Raw genomic sequence first — 19,067 nt, forward strand, 5'->3', positions numbered from 1 at the left:
TGCTTGATATCCAAACTCATGATATTTCCCCGATTACATGCAGCTCCATATAAATTTATGAAAGATGGAAATTATGTGTGCATGCTGTCTGGTCTTTGTTTAATATAGTAAGTGCAAACCTTAAAATACATACACTACTTAGTCTATAAGGCTAACATTATATAATCTGATGAAACAAAAAGGTGTGAATTTTTAGCTGAAAGACAGAGCACCAGAAATTAATTTTTTTTGCATAAGTCATCTAAAAGACACCAGTTTTGTCCAAAATTATCTGAGTTCCTTCTGTAACTAGTGGAAAAACAGAGGCACCTTGGGTTGGCTGGTTATTCATCTCACCTGTCTTAAGCACTTCTCTTACCATCAGTGCAATCACTAACTACTTTTCTCCTCACTGCCTCTAGAGCAAACCTACATGACTAAACTAGCTCACTTAAGTGAACTGAGCCACTGGAAGTTAACTGTAAAACTACATTTAAAAACTTTCATTTAAACTAATCTTCAGCCTAACCTGCAGATGTTCTGTTAATCATTACACTGTATCAGTCTAATTTATCCCCAAAACTGTCAAGAGTTGTGTAGATATCCCCAAGGAATATTATTATTAGAAAAGGAATGTATATATTACATTTATAAACAATATACCGTCAATTTCTTGAAGAAAGTCCTAAATAAGTCAAGAGAATAAGCAAAGCCACTAGGTTTACTGAAAGCTTGCCCTGAAGCACAATTCTCTTAGTTACGAATATTTTATTTTACTGTCATTACATTTTCAGATTTTATTTGGCAAACCAGCTTGTGGGGTTGACAGTCAAGTGAATCCAGTGAATAAACTACGAATGACAGCATAATAAAACCAAAAGTGAAGATAGGATTAAAACCCAGAAACTTACTCAGGAGAGTTGAGATTGAGACCTAGTGTTGTTAAATCACTTCCTAACGCAAGATGTACCATTCCTGGATCTGTCTCTGCTGCCCTGATGAATGTTAACAAGCCAATCATTCCAAACTGGTCCGTCACCATCCCTTGAGGAATGTTGGTAACCCGACCTGGGCAAGAAGAACAAATTAATTTTCTTCTTTTAAGAAGTGGAGGAATCAACAAGGTGATCTAAATGACTGTCAAAACTTTTAAAGCAGAAGAAGTGGAATGACACATACCATCAGGTAACACCTGGATCCCTTTTTTCTGCTGGTTGTTGTTTTGCGTAGTTGAACTTTTATCTCCAGGAAACTTGGGCCCATCTGTGCTGGATGATGTTTTGCCTGATGTACTCAAATTCTATTAAAAATTATTTGCAGAGTTGTTATGATGAAAACAAATCAAAATGGAAATACTTATTGACCATATCTTATCAGTCAAGCACTCTAAGCCAGTACATCAAGTAGCTCCAATAAATGGTATCAAGCTGAAGCCCCTGAGTTCTGTTGATAAACCTTATGTACTACTTACCATTTTCTCAAGTATATCTGTCACGCAGAATTACTATTAATAGGCTAAAATTTTGCAGTCTAAGAGAAGAAATTATTTTACACTTGAGTTGGAACACAGTGTATATCTCAAGTGCCTGTGACTAGAGGTTCTTCTGGACACACCACATTATGGATTCTCCCCGTAGTCTTGTTTCCTCATAACACTCCACGACACAGTAACAGATAATACTGAAGCCTATTTCAGGTACAAGCAACACACAACTGGCACATCTGCAGCTATCAGGAAAGACATGTAAACACTATGTCTGATATAAACAGTATGCCAGACTATGCTCCAGAAATCTGTATACTGAGAAAATGTATTTGTCATACATATAATTTCTAACTCTTTAATATTGTTTATAACAAATCTACAATTATACAATTAATCACATTTACTCTCTCTCTCCTTACTGTACACAGTACTAATTGTATTTTCCTCATGATAAAACTGCCCACAACACTTGGGAGCCAGACTTCCTCATGTGTCTTTTTTTGAACAGTTCATTTTTTAGCTCTCATGTGAGTTTGTAGTCATGTCTACTACTTATTCACCAGTATTCATGCCACTGTCATTACTGTATTTTTTGCTATTGAAAGTAATAAAACCATCAGAAACTAGAATATTTTATCAAATCCTGTAAGAAAGTGTCCTCTCCCATCCACATTTTATTCACCTTTTGTCTGCATAAAATAGCGTTTTTTATTTCAAAGCTTTCAGAGTAAACAATGAAGAAAAGCCTATAATAGTATAGCTCTAATAATAATATTAACTCTAAGTTATATATCTAATGCACAATAATTATACCAATACAACAGATATAACATACCTCACTAGTCAACAATATAGTCATCAATGCTCTCTATTAAAAGAGCTTGTTACCTCCGAGTCCACATCTCCATTAAGCATTTTATCTTAAAGCGATATTGTACCACCTAACATTTAACAGGCTGGACAACACTGAAAAAAAATCTTAAAATGTGTAGGTTACTACTACTGATGAGAGGCACCAGTAGCAAAAAAATGAGATACAATTGCTAGGAAAAAAGAATTACAAATTGCAAACTTAAAAGATATTATCAATTCTCAAAAATAAGTTTAGATGTGTCCAAGCAGGGTGACTGTTTGGACCAAAAACCTTGCTGAGAAAGTCCATTTATGTTATATTTCAAATGCTGCTTTTACAAAATGTGTCATTAATTTAGAGGGCCAAATTTGAAAATCTCTTGATACAAATAAAATCATTGACCATTTAAAAATATAATTAGCAAAAGAAGTACGAACACTGAAAATAAGAGAAGATTTAATGTTTGCTTACAGATTTATTGTCATCATTACTCGATGTTGGATCTTTGTAGCTGGAGCCTGGTAATGCTGGAAAATCTTCATTGTGTATTGAAAAGTCCTGGGACTGCTCACTTGCTGGTTTTGTTACCATTCCAACTATCATCAGAATGAAAGCAAGAACAACATTAAATGACTGCTAAGGTAAAAATTTTTCTTCTGCTGATCTTGCTTACTGTCCAAGCTGTCCAAGCCTGCTTACTGCACAAGCTGTATAGCGATGACTTAAAAAACAGGTAAAGCAAAACAAAGCATATTCATTCAAGACATCCACACATATTAGACTAAAGCCTCTTATTTAAGTGTGAGCTGAGAAACACTCCAGGTTAAATTCATAGACACATCCCCTGCACCTGTTTCGCACATCTAAATAATCAAATCATATTTACAGGCATTGTTAAAGCTGAATTTAGGTAAATCCGCTGATGAAAGATGTACTGCTTTTAAAAGCATCATACATTTTATCATACATTTTTTCTCTGTCCCCTAAATGCATGAAGAATTTTTTTGCATAATCTCTTCAGAAGCATATATTCTCAAAGGACAACCAGCTAACTTCAGCAGAATATGTCAACAATTAAATACTTGCCTATGACATAAAAATGACTCCAACTTTCAGTATGAAAACTGAAAACATTTAGCCTGCAACTCTCATTGATCCAATCCTAACTTAAAAAAAAGTAGTAGGCCAGTCACACTGGAACAAGGATTCTGACAACTGAACAGGAACTTTTTTTTTTATGCCAGTTCAAACGAAACCAATCACCACACCACACACCCAAAGGTGACTAGACGTTGCTGAGAAATAATACAGTGATTTGGTGGCGAAGAACACTGCACTAGAGAAACAGAAGACAGAAGAAAGTCTAGGTCCTGTTCTTTGAAGATTCTTAGTAGATGGATAGGTCTAAAATGGTTCAGTAGATGACAACATGAGACTTTCTTCAGTGTTCTGGAATTAGAGATCAAAGTTCCTATATTTAAGAAAAAACTCAATACTGAGTTAATCTTGTTTCTGCTGTTCAGCCTTTTCATCCAGAGTTATTACAATTTCTTCCACTGGATGAATAAAACTGATAATGAATTAACATTAATGGACATTCTTATTCCATCTAAAAGTTATTTGAAGTATAATTTTCCTGAATTACTAAGCATGAGGAAAGTAGGTCTCTGCTCTATTTCAAACCTTTTCTTTCTTGTCCCTAGCAAAAGTGCTGTCCACATTTTGTGCTGGAAGACAACATCCAATGTACTTCACATTTTTATTTTTTGATTGTTTCTACCCCTGTACACATCTGCTGCACTAAGCAGATGCTCAGGGTAGCTCTTCAGAGAACTTTATTTTATGATTTATCATGCAGTCATGCAAAAAAGCTATGCTAGCACCAAAATGGGGAAATGGTGTAAGCACAAGAGCAGTTACAGATATTTTTATGCTGCAGTGCTGTTTAATATTGAATTCAAGCTCCCTGCTGGAAGTACATCTATGTGGACTTCCCTCCTATCTTCTATCAATTTTTCACAACCTGTCTTTTTCCAGAGCAGGAACAAGATGGTCTTTAAGGTTCCTTACAACCCAAGCCACTCTATGTTGGGCAAAATCTTACAGAAGCCTCTAACTGTATTAAGTCTCCACTTATGCTTGGTGTGAGTTTTGAGTGTCTTTTTTTGGGGAAGTCACTTTTTTTCCTTTGTTTAGCAATTTAGTTTAACTTGTCAAACTCTTTGTCATGGCTATCTTATGCAGAGGGCCCTAGCTAAGCCAAACCTACGAGGCTACTTTCACTTGATAAACTTGTATCTATTTTGCCCAATTAAAGTTGGAGTTATCTCTGAAAACCACTAGCGTTTTATAGTTAGAAAACACTAGGTTATTTCTGGTTCAAAATTTGACAAGTGTCACAGAAATAACTTACAGTTATAAAAGCAACTTTTCATAGTAGCTGATGCAACATGCGTAACAAAATCTACTAAAGCAGTAACAAAAAAGAAAGTTTTGTGCCTCACACTAAGCTTACCTGAATATTTTCAAGACCCAAATAATAAGATTTGCATCCACCTAAAGGTTTTTCCTTTTATTATTTTTTAACCTGTACAGCAAGAATTATATGACACATACTTGGAATCTGAGTGATAATAATTGATGCTTACAGGTTATTTTTTGAAATCTGAAGTTTATCGTAAGGGTGATACTGAACAGTACAACAGCAAATACTACCAATAAACAGTAAAAGTTTACAGGATGTTTACAGCTTATGACTGTCTACACAAAACCACCTCTACTAATAAAATACTGTTACTGCAATTTGCTACCCAGACATCAACAGCTCTTGTATATATGCAATTTGAATAAAACCTATCACCAAAGAAATTTCTAGAGCGAGTAGTCTCAGAGCAATCATGCCATACAGACCAGAAATCCTAACAACCCCTACTGACAGAAAAATTAAAACAGATGAGTTCTAATATTTATGAATGGGAGTCTCCAATCACAGGTATCGATTATTCGTTTTTAAAAATGAGTCTTAGCAGCTCATGTCTGGCATTTTCAAAAAGACTGTCTATTGACTTATGAATAGCAAAAAAAAAAAAAATTTCATTTCATTTGAAGAGTTTTCAAAAGTATGATCTTACCATAGGGTGCCCTTCCAGCTAAAGGGTTTATTAATGGAGTTGGATTGCCACTTCCTTCCCTTCTGTTTCTGTCTGCTAGTGCTGGAAAATCTGAGAGGTCCAGTCCTGTCACATTTTCACTTCCATCTACAATAAAAACAGGCATTTTTAACTCCCTGATGTATTTTTTTCAAAGACTTCATTATAAGCAAGATAAATGTAGGACAGATTTTCTTTCAAGTTGATCTTTTTTCTCATTCTGTAATTACTACAAAAAACTACAGCCTTTGTATTACAAGACTACCTTAAAGAGCATCAGTATGTTTGAAGTTTGCTTTCAAACAACAGCTTGTCAATAGCATTTAGTAAGGTGTACTCCTCCTGAATTAAAGACTTTACACATAAAATACAGGCAAACTATCAAAATTACAGTTCTAGAATAGGTATTAAAATTAGTTTTAAATTTGAAGAACTATCAAGAAGAAATTTGAAAGAATAACCCATATTAGCAGCAGCATCAAAGAGCTCTATTGTCCTTAGATTAGGTAAGATAAAGCTGAAGCAGCTGAAAAGCCAATGCAGTGCAAGTTACATGGGAACACTTTTTGATTTGCAGCAGGAAATGCTACATAAGTGAGGCCAGAGCTGCAGATCTATAAAAATGTCACAATGTCTTAGGGAATGTCCAAACCCTTCCACTCTTGTGACATCACCAGCACCTCAGGCTGCTTCATACACGCAGCCACATACAGAAACATCAGCACACATGAACCCAAATCATTTATGGATGAAGATATTTTCCCCTCTCTAGTTCATTAAATTCAGGTGAAAAAGTAATTCCCAGTGAAAAATCACAACTTAAACTACTGGCTGAAAGGATGACACAATAAACCAGCTGTTCAAAAGGAGTTTGAGATCTAAAAAACAAAAATGCTTTCCCACTGTTCTTACATACCTAATGTTTTTATAGAATATGGATAAATCTTTTCTTCCTCAATACCCTTTTTCAGTTCAAGAGCTGTTTTGCATTTCTAACTGAGTAAGTATAATCTACAGGCGTGTGACATACAGCAAATATATTATAGAACTACTGTCACTTTGTCTTCAAAAGTATTGAAATCCACTGCTATAAAGTAGTACCAATTATCTAGCACTGCTCTTGGAGCAGCATTTCTATGGAACATCTGGAAATTATTAGAAAGTTGCACTCCAACAGAAAAAAATATTTTCAATTAGACTTATTAAAAAAAAAAAATCTCTACTGTAGTTTACGGTCAACATTAAAGAGAGTAAACTCACCCGTTCCATTAAAAATGTTACTTGATAAGGAGTTATTCATTCCAAATGCCTGATTCCTGTTCATCCCAAATCCAGACATACTGTGAAGAAAATCCAGGAAGTCAGACAAAAGGATACACATACTTTGTATTTCTAGTGGAAGATATTAAGGGGGAAAAAACTGAAATTATTTCAGGCCTAAGCAAGCCATATTAGCCTAAACTTGGTTTTTAATTATTTTCTGAAAACACTGCGCAGCATCAACAGGCACTGCTCAATCAGGTCAACTGGAACGACTTCAAAATAGCTAAGTTTTTTAATAGCCATTGTGTATTAACACATCTCTCAACAAACAAAGTTATGACTAACATGATCATTACTCAATAATTTCATATACAAAAATGAAGCAGGATTAAATGCAGTAGTTAAAAGTCAAGCTGTAATCCATTCATTGGCAGGTGGGAAGCTGGATCATGAAAATTACCAAGGCGGCCATGACTCATTTATAAGCTGAACAGTTATGGTGTACAATCATGACCATGTACACAAGGCATTACTGTGAGCAGAGGGATGGTCTCTGTCATACAAGGACACGAGCTGAAGTTTCATACAGTCAAGCAAAAATGTTTGAAAACATCTAAATATCATACAGGACTACTATGGTTGCACAGACAGCTTCACAAATAATCCATTTCATCCCCTGGGAGCTGGAGATGTCGAGAAGCTCAAAGCTCAGCTGAGTGAAATTCTGAATGTCTGCCCTGTGGGAAATCACAACATCCACTTTTCCCCTGTAACAGGAGAGAAGCTGATATTTTGGAAGTTTCCATAAATAAAAATATGAAATGATTCCCTGGTGAAAATTTCACCTATCCAAACTTTTTACAGTTATAAATCTGAAGCATTTAACTCCACTCTGAAATACCTTCAAATGCTACATGTTCAAAAACCTAAAAACTTACTTTGCTCCAGCTAAGCAACTATTCAGAAAATGCTTCTTGAAAGTCACATAATTCATGCACCTGACAAGCAAATGCCGTCAATTCTTTTCCCTAACAGTAACTTCAAAATTTTGTTAAACACGCTCAAATAGCCATTGGATATGTAGTACTATTATACTTCCATAGGTTAATAAACTGTGGAATAAGAGCCAGTCCTTGTTTCAGAGATATTTCCTTCTCAATTTGTAAAACTTGTAGTTTACTGAAAGTGAGAAAAGAGTAAAAGAAGAGCATTTTAATTCCAATGTTCCTACACACAGGGATTTCATTATCCTACAACTGAATGATATTTAAACAAGTACTTTGTATGCATGTATCAATATTCAATATAATTGTCCTCTACACATAAAGTTTTAAAGTATATTACTATTTCATCTGTTTGTAATCTCAAATTTCAAAAATACTTCAGAATATATTATCTTTTAAAGTTATCAGCTCTCTTGCCACTAGACATGATAGAAAAGGTAAATTCTGCCTAATTAGAGGCAAGATACAAAGTCTTTTCATGCTCCAAGACCAAAGACTGCTATTACCACATCACTATTTGCTGTGCTTGAGTACAGTACCTGTATGCCTATATCAGTGTGAAACTACAAAACTAAACAATCTGATTAAGATTCAGGTAACTGTGACATTAGTCTTCACTTTCCTTTATCTATTTTGTAAAATACTAGATTGGGTCAGACCTGACCATTGTGAGCTTGTTTGTGTTCTGTTTAATAGACACTCCTCTAAAGAAGGGCCTGAAGGAAGAAAAAGGACTTAACTGGGAGAGATCATGAGGTAGTGGAACCAAGCTTCTAAAAGCAGTCAGCCATGCTAAGCTGTGACTACACACATTAAATAATTAGAATTAAGACAGTGCTTACTACAAGTTTATCAATATGAATGAAGCATAAACGCAGCACTGTAACACAGTTAAAGTCTAATGATTTATGATGTTAGTATCCTGGTCAGAATTAGAAAAAGAGAAGCAATTGAGAAATTTTGGCATCCAAATGAGCACTAAATCCTTAAATGAATGGTAGGCCACTGTTCTCTGTATCATTGCAGAATTTAAAGAAGTAAAATACCAGATCCTTACTGTGTCTAAATAAGTTTACTACTCTTCCAGGAAAACTATCATGTTTTTAAATTTTGCCTTACTTCTTCCCAATGCCCTAGATGAACAATTTTAAAATAGATGCAGATGTTAAAAATTCAAGGTATGTTTCAAAAATAAACTTGTGAATACATGAGAAATATTACATACTTTAAAGTGGATGCAGCAGAAATTCAATAGTCAGAAAGAGAACTCAGCTTAAAGCCCTCAAAGACCTTATAAGAACATTACAAGGAGCTTCCAAGTTTATTGCCCAGACATGAGTACACGATGCAGGTTTTAAGATTTGTTCTAATGGATAAAAAATTACATTCCAGAGTAGCATGTCTATGCTGTACAGGGATGGTCCAATTAAAGAGCCTTACCTGTTCACAGTAAAAGGTTGTCGAGAGGGTTGCTGCTTTGGCATACATATTATGCTTGGAGAGCTTCTGTTGGGGCTGCCTAACCCTGAACTGCTCATGCTGTTTGTCCTGCTGGGAATTCCAATGCCCTGACCAACCTGGGAGTGGTTCATCATATTCCTAGGATTCATAGGCAATATCCCCCTGAAAGAGAAAAACCATCCACAGAGATGAATCTGTACAAAAGTATTTGGCTACTCATTTAGATTACTAACGCAGGATGGACTCCAAATTGTTGCAACTTAACTTGCTCTCAAGTGACCAAACAGTGTGTTTGGATTACTCTCCATAATTAATGCAGCTCTGAATTTCTTCAGAAATTCCTAATGACCTATTACATGCTAATCAAGTCTTCATCAGGTCTAGATAAATACTTCAGTATTATACACATGAAAAGGTGTTACAGCTCTTTTCTCATGAGCACTGCTACCTTTATATTCTTACGCAGTGTATGACATCAAAGCAAAATTTTAACTGCACCATCAAGTAACAACCTCTTACATTCTGAAGCAGAATTTGCCAGCAATTTGTCCCTTACATACAAAAATAAAATATTCTCTTACAGTAAATCCTTACTTTTTTTTATGGTACTATTTCCCTAACACAGGCAGTGGTCCCCAGAAACTACTTTTCCTCTTTTTTTAATTTATCAGACGGTAAAATATGAGGCAAAATATGCAGAACATTTACCAAGATCTCTGCAGAAAGACACAATGGCAGAAACATTGGCTATGGATAAATACCTGCTCGGAGATGGAGGCGTGTGAAGTGACATTGTTGGTACCCCTGTTGTTGGCGTTACGTGGCTCGGTAACTGAGTGCCTTGTGATAAGCTGCGATTTAACTGAGGGGTATTGTTGCTCATTCCCCTCATTGGAAGGCCTAGTGCACCTATTGAAAAAAAATTCAGAGGGGTGGAGATACAGAGCAATCAGGAACAAAGTCTTCTCCATCAGGTATAGATGGAAACAATTTATGCTGACAATGTACAAAAAAGTGTAAAGACTGATGGAAAGTGCAGTGTGAAAACTAAGTCCTTGTTTGAATAGTAGAAACTCAATCATCAGATTTAGCCCCATTTCTGTTTAACTCTGGAAAGGCTCTGAAAGGAATTTCTCTGAAGTCACAAAATATTGTTTCCTTTGATACCATATACTGTAGATGAAGGGTGGAATTTTGAGGTTTTTTTATAAGGACATGAAAAGTCCACTAATTATCTCAAAAGAAGGCAGCATTTTCAGAAAATCAGTAACTGCACTCAAGAAATATGCTAATTACTTTTGAATAAATAAGTATCTATTTGACCAGTATTTAGAACACTGATTTGTCTTCCTAAAAATTAAGCAAATCTCTGATTAAAAACCAAAGTGATGGATCTTTAATTAACAATAACACTGTTTTCAGGACAACAAAAGCAACATTTGAGGCCAATTCTCTCTTTACAGTTCAAGTTGCTTATGGCAACAGTACTTCAGCGTCTCCGATCAAGTTTGATGTTATCAGAAAAGAAAGGAAGCAGAATTTTAATAGACCCCTATTAGCATTTAAAAACATATAAAATGGTTTTAACAATGTGATCAAAAGTATTTTCTACACAAATAATTGTGTGTGACAGAATAAAAAAGCATTTCAGTGAGATAAAAAATTAAATTACTTTAACTGAGAAGAGCAGAAAATAACCAGTTACTGCCCTGTTTCAAAATGCTGAAAAACTTTTTCACCACTCTCACATCACTTTTCTATGTTTAAGAAGTTTCAAAATTATGTTCAAAGACAAGAAAAGTAATTTAGTGCAACATGTCAATAATAACAAACCTAGCATATAAAAAATTATGGCTGTGTCAGCTCTCACTGCTTTGGCATAAGGCTGCTGAGGCAGACTGACAGAACTCAAAACCTTATCTTGCAGACCAAACAAATGAAAATTCTGATGGATCAGCACTCTCCCATGGTACAACACCCCAGCAGAAGAACTGAATATGCCAATGTATAACGCAGTAAAACACTAAGAATGCAAAGAACAGACACAGCACATGCTCAAATTATTATCATGGATGAGGTCTTAAGAAATCTTCCACACATTCAGCTTTTATACTACTAGAACTGCAGTCTCTGTCCCACCCTACAATTTGCAAATGCAGGGAGTTTACAATAAAATTCAAGTGTGTAACACTCACATTTATCGCTATACATTCAGATTAAGAGGTAGTGTGACTTGCTATAACAAGCATCCTAACATTTCATTAAAAGTTGATTACATTGAAGTGTTCACTGTAAATATTTTGGCAATTTGCTGCATCAGAATAATTTCAACGAGCATAAATATGTATTATAAATAATATTTCATGCTGATAAACAATTACATAGGATTTTAAAAACAAAATAGTAAAGAAAAAATACGCACACTTCCAAACTAGATACAGCACACCAAAAAAACCAATTGGGATATTCAACTTAATTTTGTGCAAGCATTTGTTTTAGCAAAGCCAGTTTTAGACTGATGATTATTTCTTCTTATTGTCTTTCTTTAAACTAGATTTTTTTATTGATGAGGGTTATTAGAGTGAAGAATCATATTCCTGACAAGGAGGAGCAGTTGAAATATTCACTGAAAGAAGAAAATAAAACCCCAAACCCTTTTTTCTTACACTTTCTTTTTCCACTTTTCTAATTGAGACGAGATCTACAGGGGCTATGCTGAAGGCAGGCCAATGAAATGGCTGATTTCCTTCCTAATGGTCAAATTAAGTTACATTAATGCTGTAACATGACATCTTGTTTAAGGACTGACAGCCAGCAATCATTAAAAGTGAATAGGCACTATCAGCTTTATTTTTCCTAAAGAGTATTTTAATCATAACCATGACTTCAACAAAAAAAAGTTTCTTCCTCCTTTTTCTCAAGATCTGGTAAAAACTGACACCTGATAATATTTGCTTTCAAGGTTTTAGACATAATTGTCTCCACGTTAAGAGATTACATCCTAGGCACAGCAACCAACTGAATGCAAAAACCAAGTTGATAAAAAAAGATAACCTCAAAAAAACCAAAAAACTGTGATAAACAGAACTGAATAAACTACTTCAGTATCTGTATACAGTAGTCTGGGAAATTCAACAGTGCCAGAATCAGCACCTAAAAGACAAGAGCTAAACATGACTCTCAGACTGGCTAGAAGCTGCTCATATAAATCTCAACAGCAAAATAAAATGGCACTTTGTATTTCAGGATCACTCATTGACAACCACTGAGACAGCAAAAAAAATAAAAAAAACAAACTTCCACAAAAACATCACCACCAAAATATAAACCCCTCCCAAAAAAACTCCACTGTATTTTTTAAACCATTTGAAGAAAGCCGAAAGAAGCTGGGAAGGCCATGCATCTAGCAAACAAAGCTTTTAGTTTGTCTAGATAAAAAAGTCCAGACTCCCTAACGTACTCTGAAGACACTTTTTCTTGGAATCTGAGTCAGATGCACTTAGCAAGACAGCAGAAAACATTTAAAAGCATACAGTGGCAAATGACACAGGAGAGATGATATTTACAACCAGTTTAACTTGTGGAACTGTATCTAACTCGGATAGTCTGAGTCACTGCCTGAGTGCACCTCTCAGTTACCAGGAGGTTCAGTTCCCAAAGCCGGCCCTAAGTTAGGTGGTCTTTAAGTGGGCATTACACCGTGACTGTCGCTCTATAGCACTTCTATTGCAACGGTGTCCATATGACTGGCAAACACAAGTTCTCAAGGTACAGGAAAGAAAAACAGTGATGCAGAAAGCAATAAGCTTAATGGCATAGCTCTGCCAAATGCAGGCTGCCAAGCATGTACGCAAGATTTACTGTGCTCCTGTAGAGCATGAAGTATCAGTTATATTTAAGGCATAATTTCCTTCTATTCCTTACATAGTTTTATGAACTAGGCTCATTTTGGCTCAGCTAGCTTTCTTTAGGTTTTCCTTCAGAAAGTCTGTTAAATCACAGAAAACTTTTACAGTAGTACTGTATTTGAATATGTAGCAGTTATAAAGTGACAGTATGATATTTTGCATACTAAACACTACAAAAATACTAAGCAAAGCAAAAATGTATCTTAAAATAATTGTACACAAGGAGACATACTGTCATTTTTAGTCACCAGAAAACAAAGCCATCTGCATGTTCCAGAGTGTCAAACAGTAATATATTTAGCATAAAATAAATATACTATTAATAAAAAGAATTCTTACTTTGTTGCCCGTATAAACTTGCCCCAAACTGAGACAGCTGACCTGATGTTGATGGTGATGCCAGCATCTAAAATGTAAGAAGAATAAGAATTTATTAAAGACAAAGATATTGTGCTATCTTGCTCTGGAAGTATACAACATTATGTTATGGCAAGAAAAACAAACTGAAAACTCATTCAAAGTCATGAAAAATTTTAGAAACTCCCCAAAATACCTTCACAGTAACACCTGTAGCAGTATATTACACATCAATAAAAATTACTTTACCTGTATAAACTCAGTTTTTACTTGCAACAAAAGAGCAGAGAAGATCTAAAACCTTTCAGGTTTTCCACCCTTGCAGCTAGAAGACTCATTGTTACAGAAAAAGAAATACTCATTTAATTATATCAGAGATAATCTTCCTCTGTGAAACATGCCTGATACAAACAGATACTTTCCTTCTCAACACGTGAGAGTTTCATATTATCATTTACAATATGAGCAGATAGGTAGCAGCAAGTATATAAGAACAGATATAAACTTCAGGTAAGATTTCAATGTTAAAATTATAATATACTGCCCTAAGAGCTGGCTTCATGCTTCATGCAAATACAAACAGAACCAACAAATACCAGAAGCAATACTTCCTGCTCTACCATGCCCACTTTAGAGAAATCACATATTTCCAAGTATTTCCATTAAACTCTTCTTTATCAACGTTCAGAGAGCACACCAGAAATGTGACAAACAACAGACTCTTGGGAAGAGTAAGAACTAAAAAAAACCCAAAATAAAACCAAACCAACCAACCAAAAAACCCCATCAAACAAACAAACCCCATAAAAACCCCACCATCACTCTCTATGAAGAAAGATGGAGATTTGGGTTTGCATAGCCCAGAAAGATGGCAACCAATGTAGGCACATGACACCAGATTTACAGACATTGTTCTAAGAGGAAAACAAACTGTTCTCCATGCTTCTGAAGAAATGTAAAGAATAATAAATTTGAGAAACAGGACCTATAATCTAAATACTTGGAAAACAAACCCATTGTAATCTTAAGGGAAGTTAAATATTGGAACATCCATCCCTGTACACTTTTTGTTGACTAGCTCACCAACAACTAGATATAGCTGATTGTTCCCCTGGAGCAAGAGGAGTTATTAGCTGACCTAATCCCTCCTCCCAAAACAGAACATGCTACTTCTACATAGTAACACACGGGCAAATAGCTGCTCGTTTAGTGAATTAGTCTGGACTTGGACTGAATTTTAGGATAGTTTCAAGGAAAGGAATGTCTGGATTCTTAGAAATAAGGCAATTTCAAGGGTTTTCAACTTGAGAGTAAAGAATTCAAATCAAAATAACTTTACTGTGATAAACTTCAAACTGCTCTGTTGAAATAAACTAGGCAGATGCAAAATTCAAACAAACCTTATAAACTGAACCTGCTAGTTGCCTATACTGGGAACAAATTCAGATGGTAGAAATGAAAAAGAAGACATGCACAGTAAGTCACTAAGTATCAAAAGTGGCATTCATATCTGTAAGTCACTAGGTATTTATGATTTTTTTAAATACATACATGAAATAAATTACAGCAGGCAGTTACTGTAGATCATCAAAAATGTATCAGAACCTAACTCAGCATACATTTTACTCAAATGTATTAAGAACAAAGTGCAGGTATTTGATAGTAAGGAACTACAGAAACAAACTACCACACTAATACACAAAGAGGCTTGAAAGAGCAAGACAAGATTTTCTTTCTTACTGAAGAACTCACTGTGAACAAAAACTCACTTTAATTGTAATACCCAGTGGCTTCAGCTCAGCATTCATATAACCAGGTTCACAGGCCATATCTGCATCAACAAGTGATGCAGCTAGAGGGAAGCACATCTGTAAAAAAAAGTTGGTTCTGGGGGCCTACCAGCTACCATATGCTTTCCTAACTAGAACACTTGATGCCATGCACTAGAGGCCCATTAGTGAGTGGTACATGCCTGGTGCAGTGCTGGAGCATCTCTTCCAACCTATTTCCATTCAGAAGGAATAAAATTCACTCACACTAATATTGCTCTGCAACACGCACCAAAGCATGCTGAAGAGGAGACACTTGGGAAACAAGATTTCAAATGCACACTACTTCCTCCCCCCAAAACTAACAAACACCGATAAAACAAGCTGACACAGCAGTTTTTAAGAAAGGAAAGACAAAGTAAAAACAACATTCTAGTTTGACAAGTTGGAAAATCTTAGAACATACTGCAAGGTGTGAAAAATTGTAATTCTATGGGGGAAAAATGAGAGGCAGAAAGTTATAATACACCTTCTGAGACTCAAGTTCAAAAAGAGACATCAGTCAAAAAGTACCAGCTTTGGTCAGGTAAACAAAACAGCTAAGCCAAAAAAGAATAACCCATAAGCACAGCTGCTCAGGAAACTAAAAAACTGCTGGGATGGCATGTGATGTAATAAGCAGAAGATGGTACAGACCTCAGCATAAAATATTTTATTTATAATGTTAATTTGGAGAAAAAACTCCCATAATCAGAAAAGCCCAAAGAGGCAATAGATTCCTTTAAAACGAGAAAAAAGAATCTGACCTCCTGTACAATGAGTACTACTTGATTTTTAAAATTCAGTTAGAAGCAGTAGCAAATAATACATATTGAACACTTCTTATTAGAAAGAGGATTTTCTTTTGAAATATTGAAAAGTAGGTCACATCTACTGTGTCACTTACTTTTACATGAAAAGTTAATTGCAAAATGACTTGTAGAGAAACCTTTACAGAAAACCATAATAAAGACCAAGCGTTAAATTCAGTAAGTCTGATAATTTAATGCCATAACACACTTCGGACATCAAAGATAACAAGCCGAAAAAAATCAATGAAAAATCCTGTGGATCTGTTCCAGGCAGATTAAATGCAGCATTTCTCAAATCTTACAGACCAGGAATATGCTGTATGGGTATCTCACTTATTCCATCTTTATTTTATTAAACACCTTTTTCTGTCATATCTAAGTAAGGAACAGTTTAAAATTGTCTATTTTTAAAAACTATTTCCATACAATTTAGATCAACAACAAAAATTAAATTCAGCAAAACCTTCATCTATATTACCAGAATCTTGACTTGCATTCAAAGCCACTGAGTCACCATTATAGTCTACTCCAACTTGGTCTAGCAAGATAACGAAGATTCAAGATGAATGGTATTAATAGTACTAAAAACATTTCTCCTGGCATTTTGCAATCTTTATTTCATCTGACTGGGCTACTTGTTACATGACACATAACATATAACAACTCTCCAAGAGCATACTTGCAACTGTAACTGAAAGCCACTTGAATTTCTTTTTGTCTACAATAGCCAAAAGTTGTTACCTTAATAAAAATCAAAGCAGCCTTAAGGCGACTAAAGCCTCTTTCAGCTGTTAAGACCTACTAAGCTTTAGCCAGTTATGTTAGAATCTTAGGGAGAAAATGCTCAGACTTATAGTTGTAACAACCAAAATCAATTTGCTAGTGGTTAACAGCCACAAAACCCCGCAAAGCAGTATCACCAAACTAGGCAGATTTTTTTTTTTTTCAATTAGCTTTTCCTATGTCGTTATGAGGAGACAGAGAAGGCCTAGAACTTGCCTCTCCCATGAGACAGGGGGACTACTGAGCAAAAAAGACCCTGTGTAAAATGAAGGCTGCACATTTTTCTACCAGGATATAGGAAAGATCAACACTCAGTACTGGGCAGGCTGAAAGACTGAGTCCATGACACTCACTGAAGACATGGACATAATTTTTTTTACTCGAGAGTCTCAAACAGTGACAGAGCAATTTTGATCATGGAAGGCTATGCATCTAAACTCAGACCAACGGATGATCCAAGCAGATGGCCTGATTTTTCTGGACTGGTCCACACCAAGAATCAGTAAGCTGCAAGGGGCTATCAGACAACTTCCTACCCCTAGTGCTGAGAGATTTTACTGTAACTGCTTTCATTACTCTTGATCTGTTTACTGCAGTAAGTTCATTTGAGAGTGTCAACATATATTAAAAAAATACAGCACCAGGAAATGCTTAAATTTGCCAGAACTGTGAAGAAAACACTGCACTTTACAGCCCTCTCAGGACAGTGGAGAACATAGGCTGCAGCCTTCCTGAAAGCAGAGGGAGGTGGTGGGAGGGAGGTCCACCTACAGCGCTGGCCAAACAGGCTCCTGCCTCTTCCAAGCAAAGCCCCAACTCGGCCTGGGGACAGCTGCCTGCCACCATCACTGCCATGGTAGCACACGTCAGCAGGGTGGCACCAAGGAAACTCAATAAAGCAGTTCTGTGAAGGCTGCTACATTATGTAGTTATAGCCTAAAGCCACTTTCTTTAACATGAGGCAAGCTGTAGCTAAAATACATTGATTTAGAACTACAAAGTCAAATCCTAGAACAATGTGTTAAAATAAGCAAGTTTGTGAGTAATATCTGGCCTGATAAATGATGGTTTCTTTCTCACAGCTGCAAACATCAGCATCATTTTGTATTTACATTACTTTATTTCTGGTATCTGCCATCTGTGCTGCACAATTTTATAATAACAACATCTGATCCACCCACAGCCTCAAAAGAAGAAAGTGTTACGCTGATGTAAAAAACAGTAGTAAAACAAGTTAGCAAATAACACATAAAAATGCGAATTTTCCTAGACTCTGACAGTTTTTAAGTAGTATTATTAGTCTTCCTCTTTACACCACTTTTTAATACACTACAGCACTCACAAAATTTCCATGCTACAAGAAAGTATTTCCAAATCTCAGTATCATAAATCAATGAAAACCATGTATACATATATAAATACAGGGTATTATCTGCCAGTGAAAATTATTACTGCTGTAAGTAATTTGTGAAATAGAAACCCAAATATAATACTGTAAAATAAATGAAATTTTATTCAGTATTTCATATTTCATTATTTCAGGTTGGTTGTGATCTGCCTCCAGCAGCACTTGGAGAGCACAAGAAGGCAGAACCACACTGTTGATGGCAGCAATATCTCAAGATCTTAGAGACAAGATGCTGCTTCTGAAGGACAATGACATTATTACTTTGAGGTTAACATGGCTACCCAAGTAAAAAGAAATTCTCCCTGTGTAGAAACAGTTTGATAGCACAGTTTACCAATGAGCCACATGACTACTGAAAGCTCACTGAAAGATGCTATAAATGCCACAGCAATTAAGAACTAGGACAACAAAACAAATACTTTATACCGACTAAATAACCAGCTGCATACAAAAAAACCAAAAACTAAACAAAATGCCCACCACTGAGCTCATACACCATCAATATTACCAAATAGAATGTTAAATGAATTGAGTTATTGGGTAAGAAACCATAATCTTCCCCTTCTATAAAATGCACATGATTTTATGTGTGGAATTAATCTAGTTAAAGGCACCACTTCAAAAGCTAGAGCTGACATATAAAAATTATAATACATTGTGAAGTGGAGATGCAGTAAAATAAAGCTTCTAGATTAAGTGAAGATGAAGCACAGAAAAGTATAGAACACCTATCATGGTCATTCAATTGCTCTATAAAAAGTCTAAGTACAAACATAATCACAGTGAAAATCACACT

At 35.5% G+C, this 19,067-nt stretch overlaps 1 protein-coding gene across 3 annotated transcripts in view; it reads right to left on the bottom strand.

Moving 5' to 3' along the window:
- The window catches only part of CNOT2 (CCR4-NOT transcription complex subunit 2), an 81,428-nt gene that overhangs the window by 8,961 nt on the left and 53,400 nt on the right, over nt 1–19,067 (bottom strand). For all 3 annotated transcript variants that reach the window (XM_056516276.1, XM_056516277.1, XM_056516278.1), the window contains exons 3-10: nt 13,443–13,509; nt 9,957–10,104; nt 9,175–9,357; nt 6,728–6,807; nt 5,450–5,575; nt 2,790–2,914; nt 1,159–1,279; nt 891–1,047 (exon numbers count right to left, since the gene is read on the bottom strand). In XM_056516276.1, the coding sequence (XP_056372251.1) occupies nt 891–1,047; nt 1,159–1,279; nt 2,790–2,914; nt 5,450–5,575; nt 6,728–6,807; nt 9,175–9,357; nt 9,957–10,104; nt 13,443–13,509 (1,007 nt within the window). The remainder of the gene's footprint in view (nt 1–890; nt 1,048–1,158; nt 1,280–2,789; nt 2,915–5,449; nt 5,576–6,727; nt 6,808–9,174; nt 9,358–9,956; nt 10,105–13,442; nt 13,510–19,067) is intronic.

This window comes from Oenanthe melanoleuca, chromosome 1A (assembly GCF_029582105.1).
Source record: "Oenanthe melanoleuca isolate GR-GAL-2019-014 chromosome 1A, OMel1.0, whole genome shotgun sequence".
Classification (NCBI taxonomy): domain Eukaryota; kingdom Metazoa; phylum Chordata; class Aves; order Passeriformes; family Muscicapidae; genus Oenanthe; species Oenanthe melanoleuca.